Source organism: Lutra lutra, chromosome 10 (genome assembly GCF_902655055.1).
Source record: "Lutra lutra chromosome 10, mLutLut1.2, whole genome shotgun sequence".
In the NCBI taxonomy this organism is placed as follows: Eukaryota; Metazoa; Chordata; class Mammalia; order Carnivora; family Mustelidae; genus Lutra; species Lutra lutra.
Genome location: NC_062287.1, coordinates 45,004,386 through 45,031,179, shown reverse-complemented (window position 1 = coordinate 45,031,179; position 26,794 = coordinate 45,004,386). Strand labels below are relative to the sequence as shown.

The window sequence follows — 26,794 nt, the reverse complement described above, 5'->3', positions numbered from 1 at the left end:
AGAACAAGAAAGAAACCCTAAACCCAGCAGGAGAAGAGAAATCATAAAGATCAGAGCAGAAATCAATGAAATAGAAACCAAAAAAACAATAGAACAAATCAACGAAACTAGGAGCTGGTTCTTTGAAAGAATTAATAAGATTGATAAACCCCTGGCCAGACTTATCAAAAAGAAAAGAGAAAGGACCCAAATAAATAAAATCATGAATGAAAGAGGAGAGATCACAACCAACACCAAAGAAATACAGACAATTATAAGAACATACTATGAGCAACTCTACGCCAACAAATTTGACAATCTGGAAGAAGTGGATGCATTCCTAGAGACATATAAACTACCACAACTGAACCAGGAAGAAATAGAAAGCCTCAACAGACCCATAACCAGTAAGGAGATTGAAACAGTCATCAAAAACCTCCAAACAAACAAAAGCCCAGGGCCAGACGGCTTCCCAGGGGAATTCTACCAAACATTTAAAGAAGAACTAATTCTTATTCTCCTGAAACTGTTCCAAAAAATAGAAGTGGAAGGAAAACTTCCAAACTCATTTTATGAGGCCAGCATCACCCTGATCCCAAAACCAGACAAGGATCCCATCAAAAAAGAGAACTACAGACCAATATCCTTGATGAACACAGATGCAAAAATTCTCGCCAAAATACTAGCCAATAGGATTCAACAGTACATTAAAAGGATTATTCACCACAACCAAGTGGGATTTATTCCAGGGCTGCAAGGTTGGTTCAACATCCGCAAATCAATCAATGTGATACAACACATTAATAAAAGAAAGAACAAGAACCATATGATACTCTCCATAGATGCTGAAAAAGCATTTGACAAAGGACAGCATCCCTTCCTGATCAAAACTCTTCAAAGTGTAGGGATAGACGGCACATACCTCAATATTATCAAAGCCATCTATGAAAAACCCACCGCAAATATCATTCTCAATGGAGAAGAACTGAAAGCTTTTCCGCTAAGGTCAGGAACACGGCAGGGATGTCCGTTATCACCACTGCTATTCAACATAGTACTAGAAGTCCTAGCTCAGCAATCAGACAACAAAAGGAAATTAAAGGCATCCGAATCGGCAAAGAAGTCGTCAAACTATAACTCTTCACAGATGATATGATACTATATGTGGAAAACCCAAAAGACTCCACTCCAAAACTGCTAGAACTTGTACAGGAATTCAGTAAAGTGTCAGGATATAAAATCAATGCACAGAAATCAGTTGCATTTCTCTACACCAACAACAAGACAGAAGAAAGAGAAATTAAGGAGTCCATCCCATTTACAATTGCACCCCCAAACTATAAGATACCTAGGAATAAACCTAACCAAAGAGGCTAAGAATCTATACTCAGAAAACTATAAAGTACTCATGAAAGAAATTGAGGAAGACACAAAGAAATGGAAAAATGTTCCATGCTCCTGGATTGGAAGAATAAATATTGTGAAAATGTCTATGCTACCTAAAGCAATCTACACATTTAATGCAATTCCTATCAAAGTACCATCCATTTTTTTCAAAGAAATGGAACAAATAATCCTGAAATTTATATGGAACCAGAAAAGACCTAGAATAGCCAAAGGAATATTGAAAAAGAAAGCCAAAGTTGGTGGCATCACAATTCCGGACTTCAAGCTCTATTACAAAGCTGTCATCATCAAGACAGCATGGTCCTGGCACAAAAACAGACACATAGATCAATGGAACAGAATAGAGAGCCCAGAAATGGACCCTCAACTCTATGGTCAACTCATCTTCGACAAAGCAGGAAAGAATGTCCAATGGAACAAAGACAGCCTCTTCAATAAATGGTGTTGGGATAATTGGACAGCCACATGCAGAAAAATGAAATTGGATCATTTCCTTACACCACACACGAAAATAGACTCAAAATGGATGAAGGATCTCAATGTGAGAAAGGAATCCATCAAAATCCTCGAGGAGAACACAGGCAGCAACCTCTTCGACCTCAGCCGCAGCAACATCTTCCTAGGAACATCACCAAAGGCAAGGGAAGCAAGGGCAAAAATGAACTTTTGGGATTTTATCAAGATCAAAAGCTTTTGCACAGCAAAGGAAACAGTGAACAAAACCAAAAGACAACTGACAGAATGGGAGAAGATATTTGCAAATGACATATCAGATAAAGGGCTAGTGTCCAAAATCTATAAAGAACTTAGCAAACTCAACACCCAAAGAACAAATAATCCAATCAAGAAATGGGCAGAGGACATGAACAGACATTTCTGCAAAGAAGACATCCAGATGGCCAACAGACACATGAAAAAGTGCTCCACATCACTCGGCATCAGGGAAATACAAATCAAAACCACAATGAGATATCACCTCACACCAGTCAGAATGGCTAAAATTAATAAGTCAGGAAATGACAGATGCTGGCGAGGATGTGGAGAAAGGGGAACCCTCCTACACTGTTGGTGGGAACGCAAGCTGGTGCAACCACTCTGGAAAACAGCATGGAGGTTCCTCAAAATGTTGAAAATAGAATTGCCCTATGACCCAGCAATTGCACTGCTGGGTATTTACCCTAAAGATACAAACGTAGTGATCCGAAGGGGCACGTGCACCCGAATGTTTATAGCAGCAATGTCTACAATAGCCAAACTATGGAAAGAACCTAGATGTCCATCAACAGACGGATGGATAAAGAAGACGTGGTATATATACACAGTGGAATACTATGCAGCCATCAAAAGAAATGAAATCTTGCCATTTGCGACGACATGGATGGAACTAGAGGATATCATGCTTAGCGAAATAAGTCAATCGGAGAAAGACAACTATCATATGATCTCCCTGATATGAGGGAGAGGAGATGCAACATGGAGGGTTAAGGGGGTAGGAGAAGAATAAATGTAACAAGATGGGATTGGGAGGGAGACAAACCATAAGTGACTCTTAATCTCACAAAACAAACTGAGGGTTGATGGGGGGAGGGGGGTTGGGGGGGTGGGGTTATGGATATTGGGGAGGGTATGTGCTATGGTGAGTGCTGTGAAGTGTGTAAACCTGGCGATTCACAGACCTGTACCCCTGGGGATAAAAATATATGTTTATAAAAAATAAAATTAAAAAAAAAAAAAGAAACTCTCCAGGTGATTCTGATGCTTATTAAAAATTGAGAACCACTGAACTGTACCATACATCTTATTTGGAGACAGAGATAGAGATAGAGATAGAAAGAAAAAAAAAAAAAGAAAGAAAAGAAAAGAAAAAGAGAGAAGGAATGAAAGAACAACCAACAGAGCAAGGATTCAAACCAGAATCTGAATTCCAAACTTAAGACTTTAAACCACTCCAAGGTAAAAGACAGGACAAATTAAGAAAAAGCCAATTATCCTAATTTGCCTGGAAATATTAACTTCCACTGTTCAGTAGCTTTAATTACACAACAAGATTACTGAAGTTAGTCTGGTAGGCTACAATTGCCACAGAAACCTGGCAACTCTAAACTCTTACTATGTTCCAGATCACTGAGTTTAACACCTGGGAACAGACATCAAAGACCTTTAATTTAATATCCAATGAAAGAATACTGTGAAATAGAATACATATCCATGTACATAAATGAAACAGCTGCACAGAGATAACCTACTACATTCCAATTAGTATGAATTTGTAACTCAGTCATCTTTCATCTCCTAAATATGCAAAACATAAACTTTTAATTATATCACTATCACCAACTATTATCACCTTTGTGTGAATTTATGAATACAAAACCACAAATTAAACTAAATCTTAAAAGTTCTGTAACATTTCTATGAGAAGTCTATCTTTAAATCTAAATATTCAAAGGGAACCTTTATCTCCCCCACATACCTGTTAGAAGAACTAGGAGTAGAAAAGATGTCAATGGCTGGTGCAGTCATTATACCCCCTGCTGAGGAGGACACAGGAGAGGCTGCGGTTGTTAAAGAGCTATGAGGTTTCTTTGCAAGTTCTTTTAGGCGCTGTTCCTGTTGAGAAAAGAAATTAGCATAAGGAATCCAGAAAGCAGATTTTGTTTTAAGGCCTTGGAAAAAAAAGTATTATCTAATTTTGTTCTGATAGCAGAAAGGTATTCTCTGTTTTAATAGCCATTCAATGTCAGGATGAAAAATCCAACTACTGAGTTTCACCCCATCTGGATAACTATACATGAAATACTGTTAGTCTATTTAGAGGTCCCAATTACTTGATGAACACCTTTACTTGTTTTTCCCAATACAGAGAATGCAAACACCTACCTTTAAAGCTTTTAAACGAGCCTGTTCTTCCTCTAATGCTGCCTGCTTTTCCCTCTCATCCACTTTGGTTAGAGACAGGCCAGTACTTGCCAAGGAAGAAACTGCATTGGAAAGTGTTGTCGCCCTAGAATAATTGGACAAAGGTAATTTGGCTTTTTGCAACATAGTTATGAAATGGTCTGGAAACATGGCCATGGATAAGCACTACAATTATGAACTTACCTTATAGAGTAAAAATCAGTACTTCAGATGAAATATTCTACCCACAGGATTATTAGCAGTTAGCTAATTTATACAAACATTCACTGCTTTTTTAACGGTTAGACTTTGGAAAGGGTTCACAATAACATTAAGGGACACTGCTTTTTCCAAGTCCCAAGGGAGGGAACCAATGCAATTAGGAAAGAGCTCCTGTGCTCCCAGAAAAAACCTTATGGGTAAAATGTATTGACTTTCTCACAGGAAATTACTCTGCTAATTTACAGCCTAGATTTTGGCAGTACTACTACAGGAACACAAAAATATGAGTACCAGTAACAAATAATGTGTGTCTAGATGTTTCCCGTGTAATAACACCCAAAGATGTCGTTCCCAGAGGACCACAGGTTCCTTTAAAGGAAGATCAATTTTATTTCAGTCATTAGTCCACCTGGCACTTCCTTTCTATGTGCTAGTCTTTTGCCAAGCCAGAATTTCCTTTTCAAACGTCACACATGTAGAATGCATCATCTCTCACTGGCAGATACACAGCAGATCACCTCCTTTTCCTTATGTATCAAAACCTTATCCATACCACAGACCCCAACAACATTAAATTCCCAAATGTCAATTTTAAGCACCATAAACCCATGTAGTAAAGAATTCTAACCTGAAGAACTACTACTCAGTAACCTTTACTCATTTTCCTTTTATCACACACCAATCATTAATTTCTATTCTAAGCATGTAAGTGGCAAAACTATTCAAATTTTTTGTAAAATCAACTTTATAAAGATACAACTTAGAAGGGAAGAGTAATACAGTTGTTACAGAAATGCAAGAAACCCGGCAAATTTTATGATAAAAAAGTATGAGGTTAAATCAATATACACCTGAACTATTTGACTTTATTTTTCATTATTTTCTCAAGTAAGTGAGCCATATAATTTGGCTTATGCTTCTAAAAACCTACCAGAAAATTCAAAGAACAAATCTGAATTAAAAAGTACTAAAATCCAGTAATAGCATTTTCCTTTAAAAATTAAATTTTGGGGTGCCTGGGTGGCTCAGTGGGTTAAGCCGCTGCCTTCGGCTCAGGTCATGATCTCAGGGTCCTGGAATCGAGGCCCGCATCGGGCTCTCTGCTCAGCAGGGAGCCTGCTTCCCTCTCTCTCTCTCTGCCTGCCTCTCTGTCTACTTGTGATCTCTCTCTGTCAAATAAATAAATAAAATCTTTAAAAAAAAAAATTAAATTTTGGGGGTCCCTGGGTGGCTCAGTGAGTTAAAACCTCTGCCTTCGGCTCAGGTCTTGATCCCAGGGTCCTGGGATCGAGGCCCACATCCGGCTCTCTACTCAGGGGGGAGCCTGCTTCCCCCTCCTCTCTGCCTGCCTCTCTGCCTACTTGTGATCTCTGTCAAATAAATAAATAAAATCTTTTAAAAAAATTAAATTTTGTTACCCCCCCCAAAATAATTGTGAAATAAACAAAAAGTCTAAAGAAAAAGAAGGTTCTCATTATAAATATTTTACACAAATTTTTTCATGCTATTAAAAGAAAATCATAATAAAAAATGAGAATTACTCAAGTCACTACCCAGTACAAAACTCATGTTACACAGCCAGTATTAGATGATCTGTGCTATTTGCAAGGTTAACTGGTTTCAGTCTTAGAAATCAGCTCAAAAAAGCTGTTTAAATATGTCAATAATCAACTGGCATTAGAGAAAGATGATGAAATTTGACATCAGACATCATAGGTTTGAGTCTCAGAATTACTACTGCATAAATTTCACTGGCCTACAGTGGAGGTTAATCAAATTTGTAAAAGGGCATCTGAAAATTACTAGACACCATATGAATCGATGCGTTACCACTTTTTTAAAAAGTTTTATTTTTTAAATTTATTGCTCATTTTTTTTAAGTTTTCTTTTTTTTTTTTTTAAAGATTTTATTTATTTATTTGTCAGAGAGAGAGGGAGAGAGAGCAAGCACAGGCAGACAGAATGGCAGGCAGAGGCAGAGGGAGAAGCAGGCTCCCTGATGAGCAAGGAGCCTGATGTGGGACTCGATCCCAGGACGCTGGGATCATGACCTGAGCCGAAGGCAGCTGCTTAACCAACTGAGCCACCCAGGTGTCCCATAAAGTTTTATTTCTTTTAAGTAATCTCTACACCCCACGTGGGGCTCAAATTCACAACCTCAAGATCAAGAGTCGCATGCTCTTCTGACTGAGCCAGCCAGGTGCCCCAATATACTATCACCTTTGAGAGAAATACTAACACTATGAATACCATTGCAAACCATGTAGTCAGTTTTATCGTCTTAAGAGATACTGCCATCTATTGAAGATCAGGAACTATTCCAAAAATTTACATGTATTAATGCATTTAATCCTTAGCAACTCTATGAGGTGAGATGCTATTAAGCACATTTTATAAATGATTAATCAAGATAAGGGGAAGTTAAATAACTTGGAATTCATCAACTTTCTCAGAAAATCACTCCTGCTCTTTGCCCTACCAAGAATAATGTACCTGCTTGCAGCTGTAGAATCTTTGATTTTCTTTCCTTCCAAGGAAGCTAAATGTTGTTCCAAAGCATCAAGAAGACTGCTTGGGGCCTAAAATTGTACAGATATTAAGATTTTCATGATCATTAGGCCACTGGTCAAAAAAAAAAAAAAATTACATATTATCTAACATATGAGAGTAACAAAAAGGTATATTCCTCACAAACTAACAGTGGAGTTATTTTTATTATATAAGCATGACCTAGTAAGGGATATTAATAAACGTAATCAAAAATATAAAAACGAGACTATGTAAACATGAAACATTAAGAGAGGTTCCTGCAAGTAATTACTTTTTAAAATATTTATTTGAATTTTAAATAAAAACATACTCCTAAAAGCTGAACATATTGTTGGGCCCATTACCTATAATTAATAAATATTTGTTGAGTAATTGAAGTGTGCAAACATTATCTTTGAACAGTTACTGAGAAATGAAACTACAGAACAGCATCAAGAAAATGCCAATTAAAAATCACAATGAGATACAATTTTTTACCCACTAGAATGTCTGAAGTTAAAGACTAGCAACATGGAACACTGGTGAAGATATGGAACAAATGAAACTCTTACACAATGTTGGTTGGAATTCATCCACCTTGAAAAAGGATCTGAAACTTTTTTATGATATGAAATATACACCTAGCTTAACTACCCAATTCCATTCCTAATTATCTACCCAAAAGACATAAATAACTATCTCCACATGAAAAGACTTGTTCAAGAATGTTTTAGTAGCTTTATTAACAACAGTTAAAAAATTACAAATAATCCCACAGTCCATCATCTGGAAAATGGATAAACAAAATTGTGAAGTCGCACAGTGAAATATACTAGTCAGCAATAAAGAGGAATAAATTAATGGTACACTCAAGACTGACAGAACTCCAAACACTATGATGAGCAAAAGAAGGCAGATAGAAGAAAAATACTTGCAAGATTCTATTTATATTACATTTAAGATGTCAAAAAATTATGTTATTAGAAATCAAAACAGTGATTTATGGAGAGGACTAGGTAGTGACCAGAGGGGGACCTGAGAACTGGGGTGATGGAACTGATTTTTATATTGAACAGTGTGCTGATAACGCAAATGTTTACAGTTTATCAAATTCCAGTGAAACAGATATTTAGCTTAATTTTATTTTAAAAAACAAAGACTGGCCTTTAAAGGCTATATAGCAAATCTTAATATGAAGAGCTAATTACTTTCAAAAGGAAACCTTTTCAGTGAGCTGAAAAGAAACTGTTCACTACCTTTCAGTGAAGCAAATGCATCAGTGGCATTTACTTGCCCCAAGTAATCTTTAGGATTTGAGATAAAGAGTTACTGGATTACAGGAATCTCAATCTCTCTACCAATTACGACTTGCACAATTTCCTTCATTCTGCATTTTCTCTCTATATACAAGACCTTACCTTAGTACAAGAAAGATATAGTAGAAAACCAATTAAAACCAAAAATACTGGATTATAACATTAACTATGTTGAACTGAGTACACATGTACACCACTCCCTAATCTCAACAAAATGTCTAAGACTCCCAGGAGCTCTTGTCAGAGATGAGAATGTTGACAGTGATTAACATTTAAAAAGCTATTATAGCACAACAGACCCATGCTAACTACCTTGTATGTAATTACTGAGTCCATGAGGAAGACACTAGTATTATATCCATTTTACAAATGAACAACCTGAGAGAGTGAAATTTAAGTATCTTGCCTAAGATCACATATAGTCTAAGGTACACCTGAGCTGAACGTTTAGATATTTAACTACCAGGCTACAGAATCCTAAATTAAAACTGGGCTTTGAACTGGAAATTAAAGGGAATAAACTAAAGGAATGGTATAGTAATGGCTAGCTCCACCAACATAAGAGATGAAGAGATCAAAATGCTAGCACAACAGTAGGCAATGTATCAAGTTAAAATCTGCCAAGAAAATTACACTGATCTCCTTGACAGCAGGAGCTGCATATTATTCATCTTTGTACCCTTCACACCTAGCAATACAGGGAAAGACAGGAAACAGTGAAATGATATTATAGCAATATATTTACCTGTGAAAGGTCTGGTATATCACCTCTGTCAATTCCGACTTGCTGTAAGAAGCAGAAGCATCGTATTCAATAAACAAAATTATAATAAAGAAGTATTAAAAATTTAGAAAATGAAATTTACAGATAGTACTGCGAACAATATTCTAGATAGATAATCTTTAAAATCAGAAGACTATTTAATATCCAGAGGTATCATTCAATATTCCCAAGGGCTTAGATGTTCTTTAATGGCTCTGAAAGTCATAAACGGAGAACTAGAGGCTGAAATTCAATAAGACTATTAAGTTACCATCTCCGCATCTTCTGAGCACCTATGTAAGCTATGCTATCACAATCTGCAAGCCCAAAGACAGTCTCATGAAAGAGTATTTTATTTCTCACATCATATGGAGCAGATGGTCTACTTATCTCAAACCAGAAGAACTGGAGGTAAATAAAGGCTTAAAATTAAAGTCAATAACTACAACTATCAAATGCAAAGAATGTAAGAGACTAAAGGGAAAAGTCAACAAATTGAAACATTTAAGAATTTATTGGAAACATAGTAAATACAGTATTTTTTTTTTTAAAGATTTTATTTGTCAGAAAGAGAGAGAGGGAGAGAGAGAGTGCACACAAGCAGGGGGAGTGGCAGGCAGAGGCAGAGGGAGAAGCTGGCTCCCCGCCAAGCAAGGAGCCTGATGTGGACCAGATCCCGGGACCCAGGGATCATGACCTGAGCTGAAGGCAAGCACTTAACCAACTGAGCCACCCTGGGGTCCCAAATGCTACCTTCTTCTTATTTTAGTATATGACTTACCCAAAAGAAATGAAAAAAAAAAAAACAAAAAAAAAAAAACAAAAAAACACTGATTTCTCCTTGAGAGATACTTTAAATCCAATACAAACTTCAGTGGACTTCATAAAAGAGCTAACGTAAAGCTATTTTCTTCAAAGGTCTCATCATCCTGTTTTATTCTATTTCATCTGCTACAGAATGAAATACCACCATGGTAATAGAGCTAGACTCACCAACTTGCTAGTTCCACATTAACTACTTTGATATAACTGATCAGTTATAGCCCAGTCATCATCCAAAATTTTCCTAGCAAGACATCTCTACTGGTGATGGGTAGAGTGTACAAAAAGGGAAAACAGAAACTTTGAAAGCTGCCTCTGTGCAAGTTCTGTGCAATGCCTGTAAGCATTACCACAACACAAATGCCTTCTGTGACAATGCCAGAAAATTATTTTTTTTAAAGCAGGGTTTTATTAGCTTTTTATTATTTTTTATTATGGTTTCTGGCAAAAGATAAATTCTTCAGTAAGATGTTTCGGACAGTTTAAACAACTTAAAAGTAAAATATTTTTGTCTAAACTAACTAAATCCTTCCTTTATTTGCCAAAATTAATGAACTACACTTTTCAAACACCATTCAGCTACCTATAAAAAAATCCTTTGTACACATCAATACAGATAAAAAATTACTTGGGCCAAGAGTTCTCAAAATAGGACATCTGCTGGATTCTGAACTGAAGGTTATAGATTACTTTCTTTTCATTGGAAAATATAAATGTATACTATAAAATTCCTATAAAATATATATTAGATTAATTATCCTTAAAAGACCACTACTGACATTCATTTGCATTCCAATAAGTGCTTTCTCAAGGTGGCAGAAAATAAAAATAATGGCAAATGTCTTCAGGACACAAACTAGAAGTCAGATACTGTTCTGAGCAATTTTACAACAAACCAGTGAGGTAAGTACTATTGAAAACCCTTTTACAGATGAGGAAACCATGGGATGCCAAGATTAACACCTGTATCAAGACGGTATAGCTGAAATCAGGGTTCAAACTCGGGACATAAGCACCCAAGTTTATAACACCCCACTGCAGAATTAAAACCACACTAGGGAAAAAACGTTTTCTGGGTGTCGTGGGGAAAAAATGCGGAGAGGTTATCAGTCGATGGCTAAGAACAATTTCTATAGATTGATACAGAAATGTTATTATGAATTATCTTAAAGTTTATCATTCGTAATGAGCTCACTAAAAATTAAATTGTTGGCTCAGGCTAACATTCTTTTAAAATATTCTGTGTTTTCTTACAAGAAAAAAAACCTCTTGAGGAAAATTTTCTATTAAACTATATTTGCCATTAATACATTAGACTGAGGAATGAAAAAAAAAAAAAAAAAGGAAAAGAACACTTTAAAGTAGTATAACACTATTCTAGAAATCCAGAAAATTGTTTTTTAAATCGATCTATAAAATTATCCTACAACTTACATTCGTGGTTTTCATAATCAATGATAAACAATATATACACTAAATTCACTTCTGTAGGGGGAACAAAACTCTATGAACCATGTGACCCTATCTACAAGTCTCACTGGAGGAAAAAGACTTGCACTCACACTGAATATTCTCTATCACATACCAGGACAATATGCTAAAATACATGGCTAATGCCAAACATAAAAATCTCTGCCACCATTATGTACCACCCACCTGATTTTGCAGAGAAATAAACAATTTAAAAATAGATACCTTTCAATATTGAATACTGAATTAAATATACAGGATCTTATTCAATATCACATCATATTCATACCATAACAAAGGATTCAACAACAGCATATGGATATAACTAACTATATACTTCATCATATTTAAGATGTTTCTTTCATTTGGATAATGCCTTATTTCTTTAAAATCTATACTTAACGACAAAAAGGCAAGTTAAGAGAGACAGTCAACTTAAGGACAGTTTACCTCTGCAACTTTGAGAAATTCTGAGATTCTTGTCATCCTAGTCAGGAACTTCTTATAGATGTCAAGACCTTCTTTGCACTGGTTCTTTTTCATATCAAAATATTTTTCTGCCAAAAGTAAATGTAAGAATGCTTTTGTTCACATCAAAACAGAACACTCAAAAAGGAAAAGGATTAAGTAATAGCCCCAAAGAGATGATACAGGTGTCTCAGAGAACACACTCACCCTACAGAAAAAATATTAAGTGTTATATTAGCTTAGACATTTAAAGCAAATTAAAACAGAGGTGCTATTATATCAAAACAGAAAAATCATTTGACTTCGCCTATATTACTAGTTTGTTCTATAAAATTTCTTACCTCACAATTCCCTAAATATAATTTGCATTTTTTGTTAACACGTTATACTTTTCTCCATTTAAAACAGCATTAACTTCTACTTCCAAATATTCTTAGTAGTAACATATTAACAAAGATGGCAACTTTATCATGTCCAAATGTCACCTGGAAAACTTATTTTTTTTTCTTTTTTTTTTTGTTTTTTGCTTTATCATTTTTTTTACTTTTGGAAAACTTATTTAAACTTACTATATGAACAGCAACAAAGAGCTTCATTTATACCAATTGTAGGGTCTTAAGACAGATTCCCAAAACTCTGTAGAAAACCTTCTTTTACCTAAGAAACAGTAAGTTCAATTTCCCTATCATCATAAATTAAAACATTCCTAAAGGAAGTAAGTTGTGAATAAGCTCATAAAAAGCAAATTTAAATAAAATTTTTTTTTAAAGGGGAGGGGAGGGAAAATAAGCACAGTGGAGTGAAAACATTTGATACCTGATACTTGATACTTAGGTACTCTTTAAACTGTTAATTTGTCTACTCCATCCAAGTCCCACAGAAAAAAATGATAATTTCTTGGCAAAATTAACCGCACTCTCTCCCTCTCTCTCTCTCTATATATAGAACTGCATTCTGTATATAATGAATATACACATTCTTAAAACGCCTCAAAAGTAAGAGGCATCCCAAAAAATAAATGTTTAATGCATTTAAAATAATTATCAATTTTAAAATTAGGCTTAGAACAAACATCTATTTTACAATCAAAATTCTTTATGGAGTGAATTGTGAGGAAGTAAGATTTTTCTGGCAGAGAAAAAACTCCAACTTAATTTTAAGGGGATTTTATATTTTAAAAAATAGTAAAACTAATAGGAGAAAAACACAGATATATGTAAAAAAACAAAGTTCATCTAGGAGCACCTGGGTGACTCAGTTGGTTGAGCAGCTGGCTCTTGATTTTGGCCCAGGTCATGATCTCAGGGTCCTGGGATCAAGTTCAGCACAGGGCCCCCCTACTCAGTGGGAAGTCTGCTTGGGGATTCTTTGTCTCTCTCCCTCTTCCCCTCCATCCCCTTTCACCCCATTAACCCCTCACACCCGACCCCACTTAGGTGTGCACGCATGTGTGTGCATAAGCACACTCTCACTCTCTCTAAAATAAGTAAATCTTTAGAAAAAAAAAAAAAAAAAAAGAATTTCATCCAGTTGAACCTTCTAGTTGTAAAAAGAAGTATTTAATCACTTAACCCATAATCAGGTATAAAAATCTTTTCTCCAAATAAATTGTCGTCATCAATAACCCAACGAGTAGTTAGGCAGCTCTAAGTAACAACTCACACATTATTTATCAACAGGACACAAGATTAAAAAAAATAAAATGTTATTAAACTACAACAGTTTTGGGGGGCATGGGTGGCTCAGTCTGTTAAGTGTCTGGCTTCAATTCAGGTCATGATCCCAGGGTCCTGAGATTGAGCCCTGCACTGGACTCCCTCAGTGGGGAGTCTGCCTCTCCCTCTCCTTCTGTTCCTACCTCTGGCTGTGCTTTCTCTCCCTCTCTCAAATAAATAAATAAAATCTTAAAAGAACAGCAACAACAACAAACTATAGCAATATTTACCCAAAAGGTTTATAATTCCTTCATTGTATGCTGCAAACAGTCTAATGGCATCTTTGAACAGGAGCATGAAGGCAGCATTTATTACCCCATTTGTAAGTTCATTACTATTAACCTAAGGAAAAAAAAAAAGAGAGAGATGAGCTAATCTATGTATTAAATGATAAAAACTTCCTTCAAAAACTGCAAATTCAAATATTTAAGTTTATTAGAGAAAAATACATTTATTTCTTGCAATCAGAGTTACATCCAAATAGCGCAAAAATCTGTCAAGAGTTCAGGCACAAGCAAACAAAAATTCTGTAACATTCAATTTTATTCAGAAATAAGTCACAAAGAACAAAAATACCCTGTAACTTCTGAAATTCCTAGCAATCATCAAGGCACAAAGCTAAACTAGGTAGAAGAAATGTATTTTTTTAAATACACCTTTTTCCAATATTATAAACAAACACCTTCACAATAGCTATGATAATATTTCTATTTCATATGGGGCAATTTAATGATATACTGATTGTAAAAAGCATAGTACCTCACACATAAAGAATATTACTAAATTATGATATAACAACAACAAAAAAAACCAGCACCTATTTGTCTATCAAAAATACTAGAAATACCTTTAGTTTTATCTCAAGAAATGAATAAAAAGGATGAATCAATTAACTTGCTTTTAGGTATAGAAAAACATAAGCACAAAGTTGAACAGTAAACAACAAATTGGTAAATACTTGCAAATCTCTAACAAGGCTGACTTCCATTATAGAGAATCCTAATAATGAAGCAAATGACAGACAATTCACATATCATGTTGAAAAGACTTCCCTTATCAGGTAAATTAAAATACAATAATTAAGCTAGACTAGAACTATCCTTTCTTTAGCACCAGACTAGGAGACACCAAAACAATCAAAACCAAGCTACTACTCAGTGCCAACAAGGATGAAGAAAAACAGGCACTCGTTGACAAGTGACTGGGCTTAATCCTTTTGTAATGTAACTTGGCAATATTTATTAAAAATTTAAGTGTTTATGTCCTTTGATCCACCAATCTTTTCTAGGCATTAACCCTACAAAATTAGGTTTATAAATGGGTAGGTAACACCACTAACACACAAATAGAATTTAGTGTGTCCCCCCTCTCTGGTTTCTTCCCATTCATTTTCTGAGTTTAAAAAAAATCAGAAAAACTCCATCCCTACCAAAAGGAACATCAGGCAAATTGTTACATGCAATGAAGGACAATAGAGACACTGAAAAGAACACAGTTTTATAAAAATATTCATAATTAATCAGGTGAATTAAGTTTCAGAGTTGGACCCTCTCTCTAATAAAAACCAAACTAAAGCTCCATAGTTACACCAATCCCCTATGTCTTCCACACTAGAGATAAGCAAACATTTTCTGTAAAGGACCTAAATGTAAATACTTTAGATTTTGCAAATTACATGGTTTCAGTCACAACTACTCAGTTCTGTTATTACATCAAAAAAGCATCCATAAACAATATGTAAGCCAGTGAGCCTGGCTGTATTATAAAAATACTATTACAGAAACTGAATTGGAATTTCATATAATTTTCACCAGTCAAAAATATTCTTTTCTTTAAAATTATTTTCAACCATTTAAAAATATAAAAATTATTCTTAGCTCACAAGCCATATAAACAGGCAGTAAGCCATAGTTTAATAACCTATTTCAGTCTATGAAGCATCTACAGAATTCATTTATTGTTTAACTCAACATGTACTCTAAGCACCACATACTCCTGACAATGGAGACATAGTAGAGAAAAAGCAGACCTGGTCCCTGCCCTCAAGAACTTTAAAGACTATCAATTAATAGCACAAGTTAAAGGAAAAATCTATTTGAGTATGAAATTTTCAAGTTTCATTCACTAACCTGTACTTATATAAGCTCTAAAATGTCTCAAGACAGATGCCCCAAAAAAGAACCGATTTGAAAATGCTAACACCTCACATATCACAAACAAATGACAAGGTTGGTAACTTGGTTTAAATAATGGTCACTGAAACAAAACTTTCAGGGAACACAATGCTTTTCAGCAACAGCTATATATATAACAAGCTGTTTTGTGTGTGTGTGTGTGTGTGTGTGTGTGTGTATAACAAGTGTACTTGAACTTTCCTGTATTTGTTAATAACTGATATGCTTTTGGTCCTACAAAGGTGAAATATTATATTGGCTATTCATAAAGAAAATCTTTACCTAATTTTAAAATCTAAAAACCATTATCAAAAAAATTTTGATTTTCAATCAATCCTTTCACATCACTTTCTTTAGCTAGTATACCTTATAATTCTAGAGCTAGAGAAGCAACACCAAACAAGTCAGAGCAAATCTAAAAAAATCATAAAAATTCAAACTTACCTAGGTTGGGACCACATTTATAGAGAGTCCTTAGCCAAACAGGATATTAATGTGAAAAAATTAAGAGTTTATGAAAACTTGAGAATAAAGACTATGATCAATAATGTATTTTTTTAGGGGTGCCTGGGTGGCTCAGTGGGTTAAAGCCTCTGCCTTCGGCTCAGGTCATGATCCCAGGGTCCTGGGATAGAGGCCCTCATTGGGCTCTCTGCTCAGCAGGGAGCCTGCTTCCCTTCCTCTCTGCCTACTTGTGATCTTGGTCTGTCAAACAAATAATATCTTTTAAAAAAATAATTAAAAAATGCCTATTTTTTAAATCTTAAATTTTTATAAAAGCATTTGCGCAATCAACTTACATTAAAATCAAGAAGGGCATCCATCTGATTTTGAATAATTGGTACAGTTTTGAGGAGTTTTTCTGTGTTCATTGTTCTCATAACACCATCAGCCCTGTTTTTAAATTAAAAAAAAAAAATTGTTGTTAAATCTACATTTTAAGCTCTCATCTGGTTCTCTAAAGAGAACAAGTTGCTATAAAACATCACATATTTTTAAATCATTATCAAACCTGACACTTCAACAAAAGTCTTACAGAGAAAAAACAAAACAGGAAACACTGTATGTCCAACATCAAAGAACTAAAAAAAAAAGTGTAAAAACATTAGACATAAAAATCAAAGCTTACATTATACAGCCAGATTTACAGCATATTTTTCACATGAGGAATCATCTGATCCTCACACTACTCATATGTGTGAAGGGCAATTCTACAGATTTTTTTTTTTAATTGAAGAAAAAAAAAAAAAGAAATCATCATTGGCCTCAAATCACTAAACATTTAGGACATGATGGAGCCAGGAGATGAACTCAAGTCAGAGTAAGCACTGCTTTATTTAAGGGATTTTATTTATGACTCAAACAGCAATGACTTATAAGCCATTAAAATATGTGATATTTAAGAGGAATCCTTCTAAATATTCTATTAAAATTTCCCAAAGATTTAAATATTACTTTAGATATTTAGTCTAAAGATACAAGAAATATTAGCAGTGTCAGAAAAAACTAGAATTTTACAAAAGTAGTCCCCAAAACACTAGATAAGAGGTACCTGGGGCTAAGGTACACAATGAACATCAGGCTCCATTTTAAGGGTTGGTGTATGTTTTTCAAATGCTCACCAAAATCCTATAGATAGACTATTCCCATTTTGTTTGATGAAGTTTTAGGTTCCTTGAGATATATGACTGTCTTAAGGTCAGAGAACTAATAGGTGGTAGGATCATTATGTAAACCCAGGTATATTAGACTCAAGAACAGTGCTGTTCATAACCTTTTGTCAGAAAAAAAATCACTTCCAGAAAGTGTGTAGACTTTCTCTAATTTACAAATGACCTACATTTACTTATAAACAGCCACTCCTCTCAACTTAAAATGCACTAGTTTAGGTCATGTAGTAGAAAATCCATGTTGATTCTCCAATGGGTACTTGTCTAACATTATATGACTAGACTTACAGTGTTTTCTTCACTATCACATTTTCCGTGTCTTGCTGGCTCCTCATTCTTTACACATCCTCTAAAATACATGTTTTATACCTTAAAGTGTTCCTTGGCCCCATCCTCTCACTCTATACTTAAACCCCCAAGTAATCTGTCATTCCCAACACAGAAATCACCAAGATGCCAATGACAGACTTATACTCCCAGACCAGAACTCCCAAGTTCCAAGTTAGTATGTCTAATTGCCCACTTCATATCTCATCTTGTATAAATAACAGGCATGTCAAAACTAGTATTTCCAAAACTAAATCCTTAATGTTGTACCACTATGCCCAATTCTACTCCACTCCAAACTCTTCCCAGTAAAAGGTGCCCATCTCCCCAGGGACGTACACCAGAAACCCTAGGGACAATTTTGATTACCCTTCTCTCACTAGCTCCCACATCATGTCTTTCCAACGAACTTCAAATTTCTCAATTAAGAAAAATCCTAACAAATGCTTATATTAGACTTTAAAAGACTCAAATATTTCACAAACCCAAGTGCTTTAATATGATTCAGACCAAATATACGACAATTCATACTCCATATAGAACATCAAGTTTTAGGACCCCTTAAATACATTATAATTAAATTCAGATACTTGTTTCTCAAATAAAAAAGCAATGGATTAAAGGCTGGTCACCCATGTTCTTATTTACAGAAAATACCTGGGTTATTCTGTCTTTTGCTCATTATATAGTAGTGTCTTGATACTTTGAATCAAACCAATTCAGAATTCAAGGTAATTCAATTTTAAGTTAGTACTATCAAAGTGGAATGTTAAAAAGAAAACATAGGGACTGATATTTAATAACCAACTGTAAAGATCAATCCACAGGCAACTGGATCCATTTTTCATAGAACTATTTAATATGGGGTGCCTGGGTGGCTCAGCAGGTGAAGCCTCTACCTTTGGCTCAGGTCATGATCTCAGGGTCCTGGGATCGAGCCCCACATCAGGCTCTCTGCTCAGCAGGGAGCCTGCTTCCCCTCTCTCTCTGCCTGCCTCTCTGCTTACTTGCGATCTCTGTCTGTCAAATAAATAAAATAAAAAATCTTTTTTAAAAAAACTATTTAATATACTATTTACAAACTGCTCTAGCCATCTTTTCAGAGACTGCTAAACACCTACTATGTTTAGACACTGTGGGAAGTCCTGAAGATATATTATGACTAAGGTTATATTGCCCTCATGGAGGCGACATGTTAACATAAAATCTAACAACAGAAATAAGATTTCCTCAAAGAAATGATGTTTGAGTGAATTATTGAAGAATGACTAAGTATTTACCAAAATAACAAAAAAAGAGGCTTTATTTAAAGAAGGCAGTACTTATAAGCAAAAAGTCATTTAACCATTACTGGTTAGTAATTCATCTTAATTTTTTAATATCCTATACTTCTTTTAGAAAATATAGCTGATCTCCACCTCACGTTTTTTATACCAAGATATGTTACAAATGAATCAAAGACTTTAACATAAAATACTATATCCATAAATATATACAATGAAAACATGAATAGGTAATTGATCATTTTGGGGGTAGAAAAGCTCATTTTGAGTGTCCTAAAAAGAGGAAAGCCATAAAAATAAAAGACTACTCAAAAGATTTAAAAACTTTTCATAATGTTTAAAAAAGAGAGAATATACTTGTCACTCATAACAATTTATCTTCCTAATAAACCAAAAGCTTATTTGTTGGAATGTTTGCCACGTGCTAAGCATTACACACAGTATTTAATTCTTACTACGATCCTAACAGACTAGTAATATCACTGTTTTTCATCTTACAGATGAAATAATTCAGAACTTAAATCAAGGCTTCTCCATTGTGCCAGAGCAAATAGTACAAATAGGCTATCTATGCACCAAGATATCAATCCTTAACCCTTCAGCCTCAGGAAGTGTTCTTAATTTAATCCATTGTCCTGTACAAATAGTATCAGTGTATGTGCCATATGGAAAAAATTAGCATGATGGATATGTAAAAAAAAATCCTTGGGGGCACCTGGGTGGCTCAGTCACTAAGCATCTGCCTTCGGCTCAGGTCATGATCCCAGAGTCCTGGGATCAAGACCCACATCTGGCTTCCTGCTTCTCGGAGTTACCTATATTACCTATATTATTCTTGCAGCATTTCTGGAAGTGAAATTATTTCAAAATAAAATTATTTTTTAAAAGTGAGCAAGCTGGCTGAAGTATGTTACTAAAATTCCTCATCAAACTGGAGTAAAGCTAGAATTCAAACCCAGATTAATCTGACTAAACAGCCTGGGAGGGAGGGACGCATGGTTAGTGACACTCCCACTGCTTGTGCATGCACACTCTCTCTAAAAATGAATAAATAAAATCTTAAAAAAAAAATAAATAAATAAACAGCCTGTGAGCTCTTAACACTAAACACAACAGGAAAGAATAAAATACTGAATAGGAAGGGGGCAAAAGATACTGAAAGGCAATGAACAAAGTATGGATTGCATTTTAAGAGACAAAGAGGCTCAGTATCACCATTTATTGAATTATTCAATCACTCAATGTAAAATGAACACCCAGTAAGATACCTTTTCATGAGGATGGAAGAGTACAGAGGTATCTGTAACTGTATTTAAGTCAATAATTTGGTACAACTTTTATAAAGGCCAATTTGTTATTTTCTATTAAAATGTTAAATGTGTATACTGGTTTACACATACCAAACATACAAAATTATTACCCCAATAAGTAAAACTTTACTATTTACCACACAAATCCTCTCCAAAAATAAAACAACTCACTGAAGTTCAGCCATAATATGATACATTTTAAGTGCTGTCACTTTCTCAACTTCTACCCTAATGTCCCATTATTTTTTCTTCCTTATATACATAATCTGATAAATATATATGTATGTGGATGTATCTCTGTGTGTTTGTCAATTTTGTGCTTCTTGGTTCACTCAATTATGGCTCCTTGATTCACTTTCCTTTCCCTTTAAGAGTAGTTTCCTTTATGTCAATACTAAATATATTGTGATTAATCAAGGCTGTTCTCAGCCAAATAATAAAAGTCTGCTCTATTAAATAGAGAGTGCAGCAACTCTCCTCAATCTCAAAACTAGCCCTTCAGTTTAGGAAAAAAGTTACTACTTTAAAAAATCTATTAATATGGGGGCAATTGGGTGGCTCAGTCGTTAAGTGTCTGCCTTCGGCCCAGAGTTCTGGGATCGAGCCCTACATTGGGCTCCCTGCTTGGTGGGAAGCCTGCTTCTCCCTCTCCTACTCTCCCTGCTTGTGTTCCCTCTCTCGCTGTGTCTCTGTCAAATAAATAAATAAAATTCTTTTAAAAATCTATTAATATGAAATCTATAAATATCCTGAAGATTAGTTTTACTGAACATACTTTATAGTGAAATATAACAGAAGTCAAAATGGAAAATGGTTCATGGGACAGAATACTGGAATTAAGAACCAGATTTTTAAGACGAACTCCTCTATTATCATCTCACAAACAACAAAGTACTTTAAGATAGGAAACAAAATCTGTGGAATTTAGTTTTGGTAAATTCCAAACTAATCACCTCCTGATTAATTTGGAATAGCTACACAGAACATTTAGGTTTTAAAGATGCCTAGTGGGATGCCTGCGTGGCTCAGTCAGTTAAGCAGCTGCCTTCAACTCAGGTCATGATCCCAGTGTCCTAGGATCGAATCCCACATCAGGCTCCTTGCTCCTCGGGGAGCCTGCTTCTCCCTCTGCCTGTCACTCTGCCTCCCTGTACTCTATCTCTCTGACAAATAAATAAAATAAAATAAAATAAATATGCCTAGAGTCACCTGGGTGGCTTAGTTAGTTAAGGGTCTGACTCTTGGTTTCAGCTCAGGTCATGATCTCTCACTCGTGGGATCGAGCTGAGTCAGGATCCATGCTCAGCCCAGAATCTGCTTGGTATTCTCTCCCTCTGCCTTCCTCCCAACCCCTCCTCGCCCCCCATGCCACCCTGCACATGCAGGCAAACTCTCCCTCAAATAAATAAAATCTTTTAAAAATAAAAATTAAAAAAATTTAAAGATTAAAAAAAAATTTAAAGATAAAAATGCTGAGGTGCCTGAGTGGCTCAGTCAGTTGGGCATCTGACTCTTGCTTTGGGCTCAGGTCATGGTCTCCCAGTTGTGGGACTGAGTCCCACTCCGGGATCTGCATTCACCAGATCTGCATTCTGCTGGAGATTAATCTCTCTCTCCCTCTGTTCCTCCCCCTGTTCCTGCACTCACAAGCACACTCTCTCTCTCAAATAAATAAATAAAATCTTTAAAAACTAATGATTAAATAACCAAGCAGTTATTTCTACATTTGTATTAAATTTTCCATTGAAGTCTAATAATTTAACATTTCAAGAGAACAATTTAAAGAAAACATTAATTGCTTAGAGATTTGAGCAATAGGGAAATTGAGAAAGGCATTTATCAAAATTATTTCTTCAGAAGCTAGATTCCCCTTAGGGCAGTCCTTTAGAGCTATAAGGGTCACCAATGCCCCTTAAGGATGTCTTTAGTGGCTTTTACTTTTTTTTTTTTTTTTTTTAAGATTTTATTCTATTTGACAGACAGAGATCACAAGTAGGCAGAGAGGCAGGCAGAGAGAGAGGGAGAAGCAGGCTTCCCGCTGAGCAGAGAGCCTGATGTGGGGCTTGATCCTAGGACCCTGGGATCATGACCTGAGCGGAGGCAGAGGCTTTAACCCACTGAGCCATCCAGGCGCCCCTTTAGTGGCTTTTTCCTAAGATCTTCTATCATATACCCCAAGAAAAATCTATATACCAGGTTGTATCAGGTAGCAATCCACACTGCAACAAGGATGCTACAACTTGAATACATTTTGCTAGGTGAGAAAAGCCAGACTCAAAAGGCCACGTAATGTATGATTTCATTTACATAAAATATCCAGAACAGGCAAATCCATAAACACAAAGTAGATTTGTGGCTGCCAGGGTCTGAAGGAAGATGGAAACGGGAAGTGATTCCTAATGGGTGTGAGGTTTCTTACAGAAATGATGAAATGTTCCGAGATTAGACAGTAATGTGGCACAACTTTGTAATATACTAAAACCCACTTAATTATATACTTTAAAAGAGGGAATTTTAGGTTGTGTGAATTGTATCTCAATAAAGCTGTTATCCTAGCACAAAAAGCGTATGATGTACTTCAAAGAAATTAAAAAATTCATCATTCAAAACCGGTCTGACATTTCATAATTCGTAACTTAATAATTTCTATGGTTTACATTTTAAAATAGCCAAATACGTCAGATATACTAAAAAAAAGGAAAGCTTAACTCACCCCCTTTTCACTTTTGTGAAATCAAATGCAACTTGTCTGTATGAAACTGCTTTTTCATTGAGATATCTACTATACCGCCTAATAAATGTAGACATGTCATATCCTGTAAGAAACAAAAAATGTTTTCACAAATTACTGAAATCCCAATTTGCTTAGAAAACCAACTCATTTCATCCAATGACAATATCTTGATATCCCAACTCAATCTAAGGATGTATGTTGTGACTAATAACAGTATCACATTAAAATCTCTAAGACCTCACATGTTCTAAGTCAAGAAAGTCCTATGTGGCTTTGAAAAACCTCCCCCCACTTATAATTTCACTAATAAATATTTCTATTTTACCTCTAACCAACATTCCTACCACAACTGGAAAACCGTGTTCTCTTAAACACTCTTTGATAACCTCATAATTCAAATTTAACATCCTATGGGACCACAAGCCCCTGTCCTCAAATCATTTAGCAATTTTAATAATTTTCATACTTATGAAATCTTCAGTTGTGTATTATTTGTAATAACCAAACTTACATATGCCAATCTTGTAAGAAGTGCATAAAATTATTGCACAGTACAATGAAAGAAACAGCAATATGCAAGTTTAAAGCATAATAAGAAACTAGAGGGATAATTTCGATAAAACTTTAAGATTTCATCGTAATCATGAGATTTGAAAACTTCAGCAACATAAGATCAAATCAATGCTATTTAAAAAGCAACTTGTATTTTAATTATTGCTTTGCTCAAGGAGTCTACAATTTTTGCTACTCATTAAAAAGCAGGTCCATCTTATTTTAGCTCATCTTCATCTAATAAATTTCACTTTATTTGATGATCTCTACAACTTTAAAAGACAATAGCAAAAGGGTAACATTTTTGTGACTGGATTTAACATCATTACCAATTCATTTATTCAGCAAATATTTATTGAGTGCCTACTCAGTGCTGCTGGAGAAAAACCAATGAACAAAATGGAAAAAAGAAATGACTGCCCTCATATATTCTCGTAACTACTACTGTATTGTATAAGGTGTTACATATATTCCCTACCTCTTTTAGTTTCTGACACTTTCCTTGAACACTGTGTTCCCATATTACTCTTATTCCGTGTTCAGTTTCTACCTCTTTGATGTACAGTGTTTAACTCACTAGACTAGAGGCTTATTTATATTTATACACACCCAGTATAACATCCAGTGTGTGCATGTGTATATATATATAGACACACAAACACACAAACACACACACACACACATATATATAACATAACAGACTTCACCCAACAAAATACATATGCAATAAAAATTATTTGTCAATTGGGCGCCTGGGTGGCTCAGTGGGTTAAGCCGCTGCCTTTGGCTCAGGTCATGATCTCAGGGTCCTGGGATCGAGTCCCGCATCGGGCTCTCTGCTCGGCAGGGAGCCTGCTTCCCTCTCTCTCTCTCTCTCTGCCTGCCTCTCTGTCTACTTGTGATCTCTCTCTGCCAAATAAATAAATAAAATCTTTAAAAAAAAATTATTTGTCAAAACCACTGAATCACATGCTTTTATTTACTTTCTGGGCTTTCTCTACAGAACAGGAGCTTCAAATAAAAGGCCTAAAAAATGTTCTCTACATAAAAGGAACAAAAGTCCTAAAACCTTATTACTAGAAGTGCTTAATTCCCATCTTAAGAAACTAGAATATCAGTAGCTAGTAAGACACCAAAAATTCCCCATTTGGACAAATGCATATACTCTGCTTTTGAGTAGTGGTTTGCAAACTGTTTTCCAGAGATTCTTAACTTCTAATGAAGTGAATGAAGGGAAACAGAATAAAAAATACAAGCAAGTAGAGTTTCTTCCATATCCCTGAAGAGAGACCAGGTCCAGTTTTATCTGCTACATATTTCTGGTGTCTATTTAAGGTTTTACTTGAAAAAGGTATTCTACTGCTTAATTTATTCTTAACTAACTACTGAGAGTACTACTCTTAAAAAAAAAATCAATCTTGTAACACTCAACCCTATCTAGAGATTACTGGCCTTCTAAAATCTCTGGAAGATAGGGTATTTGATTCATTCTAATTAATACTCCCATCTGCCCAAAGTGAACAAGTATTGAACTGGGCAGTCCCTGGCCCCAACACTGCTAGTCACTAAATTCCATTGATGTTACCTCCACAAAAGACATTATTCAGGTCCTCACTACCTTTCTACTAGTGACCAGAACAAGGACCAGAACAGTCTCAATGTCTTTAAGACTTTATCACTCTAATCCAACCTGTACTGACCTATGGCAATTTCTTTGTAACACACACTCCCTCTCCCCTTCTTCCTCAAATCAAAAAACTCTGATGGTTTCTCACTGCATTACAAAACCCCAACTCTATAAAAATCTTCCATGTCTGATTTTGGCCCCGAACAGCTTCTTGAAGGCCATCTGCCACTACATGTCCTGCAATACGTCACTTGTAAATTCTATTCAAATTCATTTGCTCTACAAATCTTAAATATCCCATATTCCTTCACATCTGTGTACATCTATGTACCTTTGCTTAAACCAACCCACATCCTTGTCCATCTTTCAAAGGCCCCCCCCCCCAAAAAACCTTCCCTTCTCCAAAGACATTTCCCAGATTGAGCCCTACTTCTGAATATTCCCAAGTTGTGTGGTATGTCCCTTATGATGTCATTCCTAGACTTGACCCTGTACAATGTTAACAGCCTAGTTCTCGAGCTAAGTACAACAGATCCCAGTAAGACAGAACATGCATAGAGCACATAGCAATCTCAAGTTACTGAATTAGAAGTAGAATAAATAACAGATGTGAGCATCAGTGAGCAACTCATCCGAGTAACATACCATACTTACCTTTGCTACTAAAATATATAATATTCCCAGCTAGATTTTTAAAATAAAGCATAAAATAACAACAGTAACAATGAAATCTCATACTTACATAGTGTTTCCTGTGTGCCAGGCATTGTTGTAAGCACTTTACATTTATTAACTAGATTAAGCCTCTTTACAACCCTAGAGAGTAAGAGCTATCATTATTCCTGACTCTACAGACCGAGAGGTGAAGTAAATTGCTCAAATTCACACTGCTGGTTAGTAGTAAAGAAGGGACTAAAACCCAGGCGGTTAAATTCCAGAATCCATGCTCTGAAACCACTATCCAATTCTATTTCTTAGAGTTCTAGGTGTCAAGTACTAAAGTCAATGTAATCATCACATTAAAAGGCAGTCTTTTCTTCCTTATACCTTTCACTAAAATATGTGATTCCTCCACAGCTAAAAGACAGAGTTCAACTCTGCAGTAGTCATCATACAGGGTTGATTTTCTATAATGAAAAAGTTGTCTTTACCTTGCAATCCACTTTTATCCAAAAAATTGCTTAAGTTAAACAGCGTGTTTCTTGAAGCCAAATACTGAATAAAGCGCTGGAAAACAAATGATTATGTCAAATTAAGGTAATGTCATCTAACAACCTCTAATTCAACAATGGGGAAGGGAGTGTGTTTAACACATTCTGTTAAGCTTATCTAACTTAAATTTCTCATCCTCAGTCCTACTAACAAGTTACCAAACCTAAATACATAATCCATATATGTCACTAGCACAAAGGAATTTATTAAAGCCTAATGCTCATGGCTTTGGCATAAGCATCAAAATAAAAGGAAACAGGTACTTTTACCCTGGAATCAGCAATTCTGGCTTTACTACTGCATTATTAGAGCTATA

At 35.3% G+C, this 26,794-nt stretch overlaps 1 protein-coding gene across 17 annotated transcripts in view; it reads right to left on the bottom strand.

Annotated features, from left to right (window-relative positions):
• The window catches only part of PICALM (phosphatidylinositol binding clathrin assembly protein), a 110,718-nt gene that overhangs the window by 45,593 nt on the left and 38,331 nt on the right, over positions 1–26,794 (bottom strand). For all 17 annotated transcript variants that reach the window (XM_047690238.1, XM_047690236.1, XM_047690244.1 and 14 more), the window contains 9 exons: positions 26,418–26,493; positions 23,067–23,169; positions 16,564–16,657; positions 13,820–13,931; positions 11,857–11,963; positions 9,097–9,138; positions 7,000–7,085; positions 4,267–4,390; positions 3,860–3,996 (listed from right to left, as the gene is read on the bottom strand). In XM_047690238.1, the coding sequence (XP_047546194.1) occupies positions 3,860–3,996; positions 4,267–4,390; positions 7,000–7,085; positions 9,097–9,138; positions 11,857–11,963; positions 13,820–13,931; positions 16,564–16,657; positions 23,067–23,169; positions 26,418–26,493 (881 nt within the window). The remainder of the gene's footprint in view (positions 1–3,859; positions 3,997–4,266; positions 4,391–6,999; positions 7,086–9,096; positions 9,139–11,856; positions 11,964–13,819; positions 13,932–16,563; positions 16,658–23,066; positions 23,170–26,417; positions 26,494–26,794) is intronic.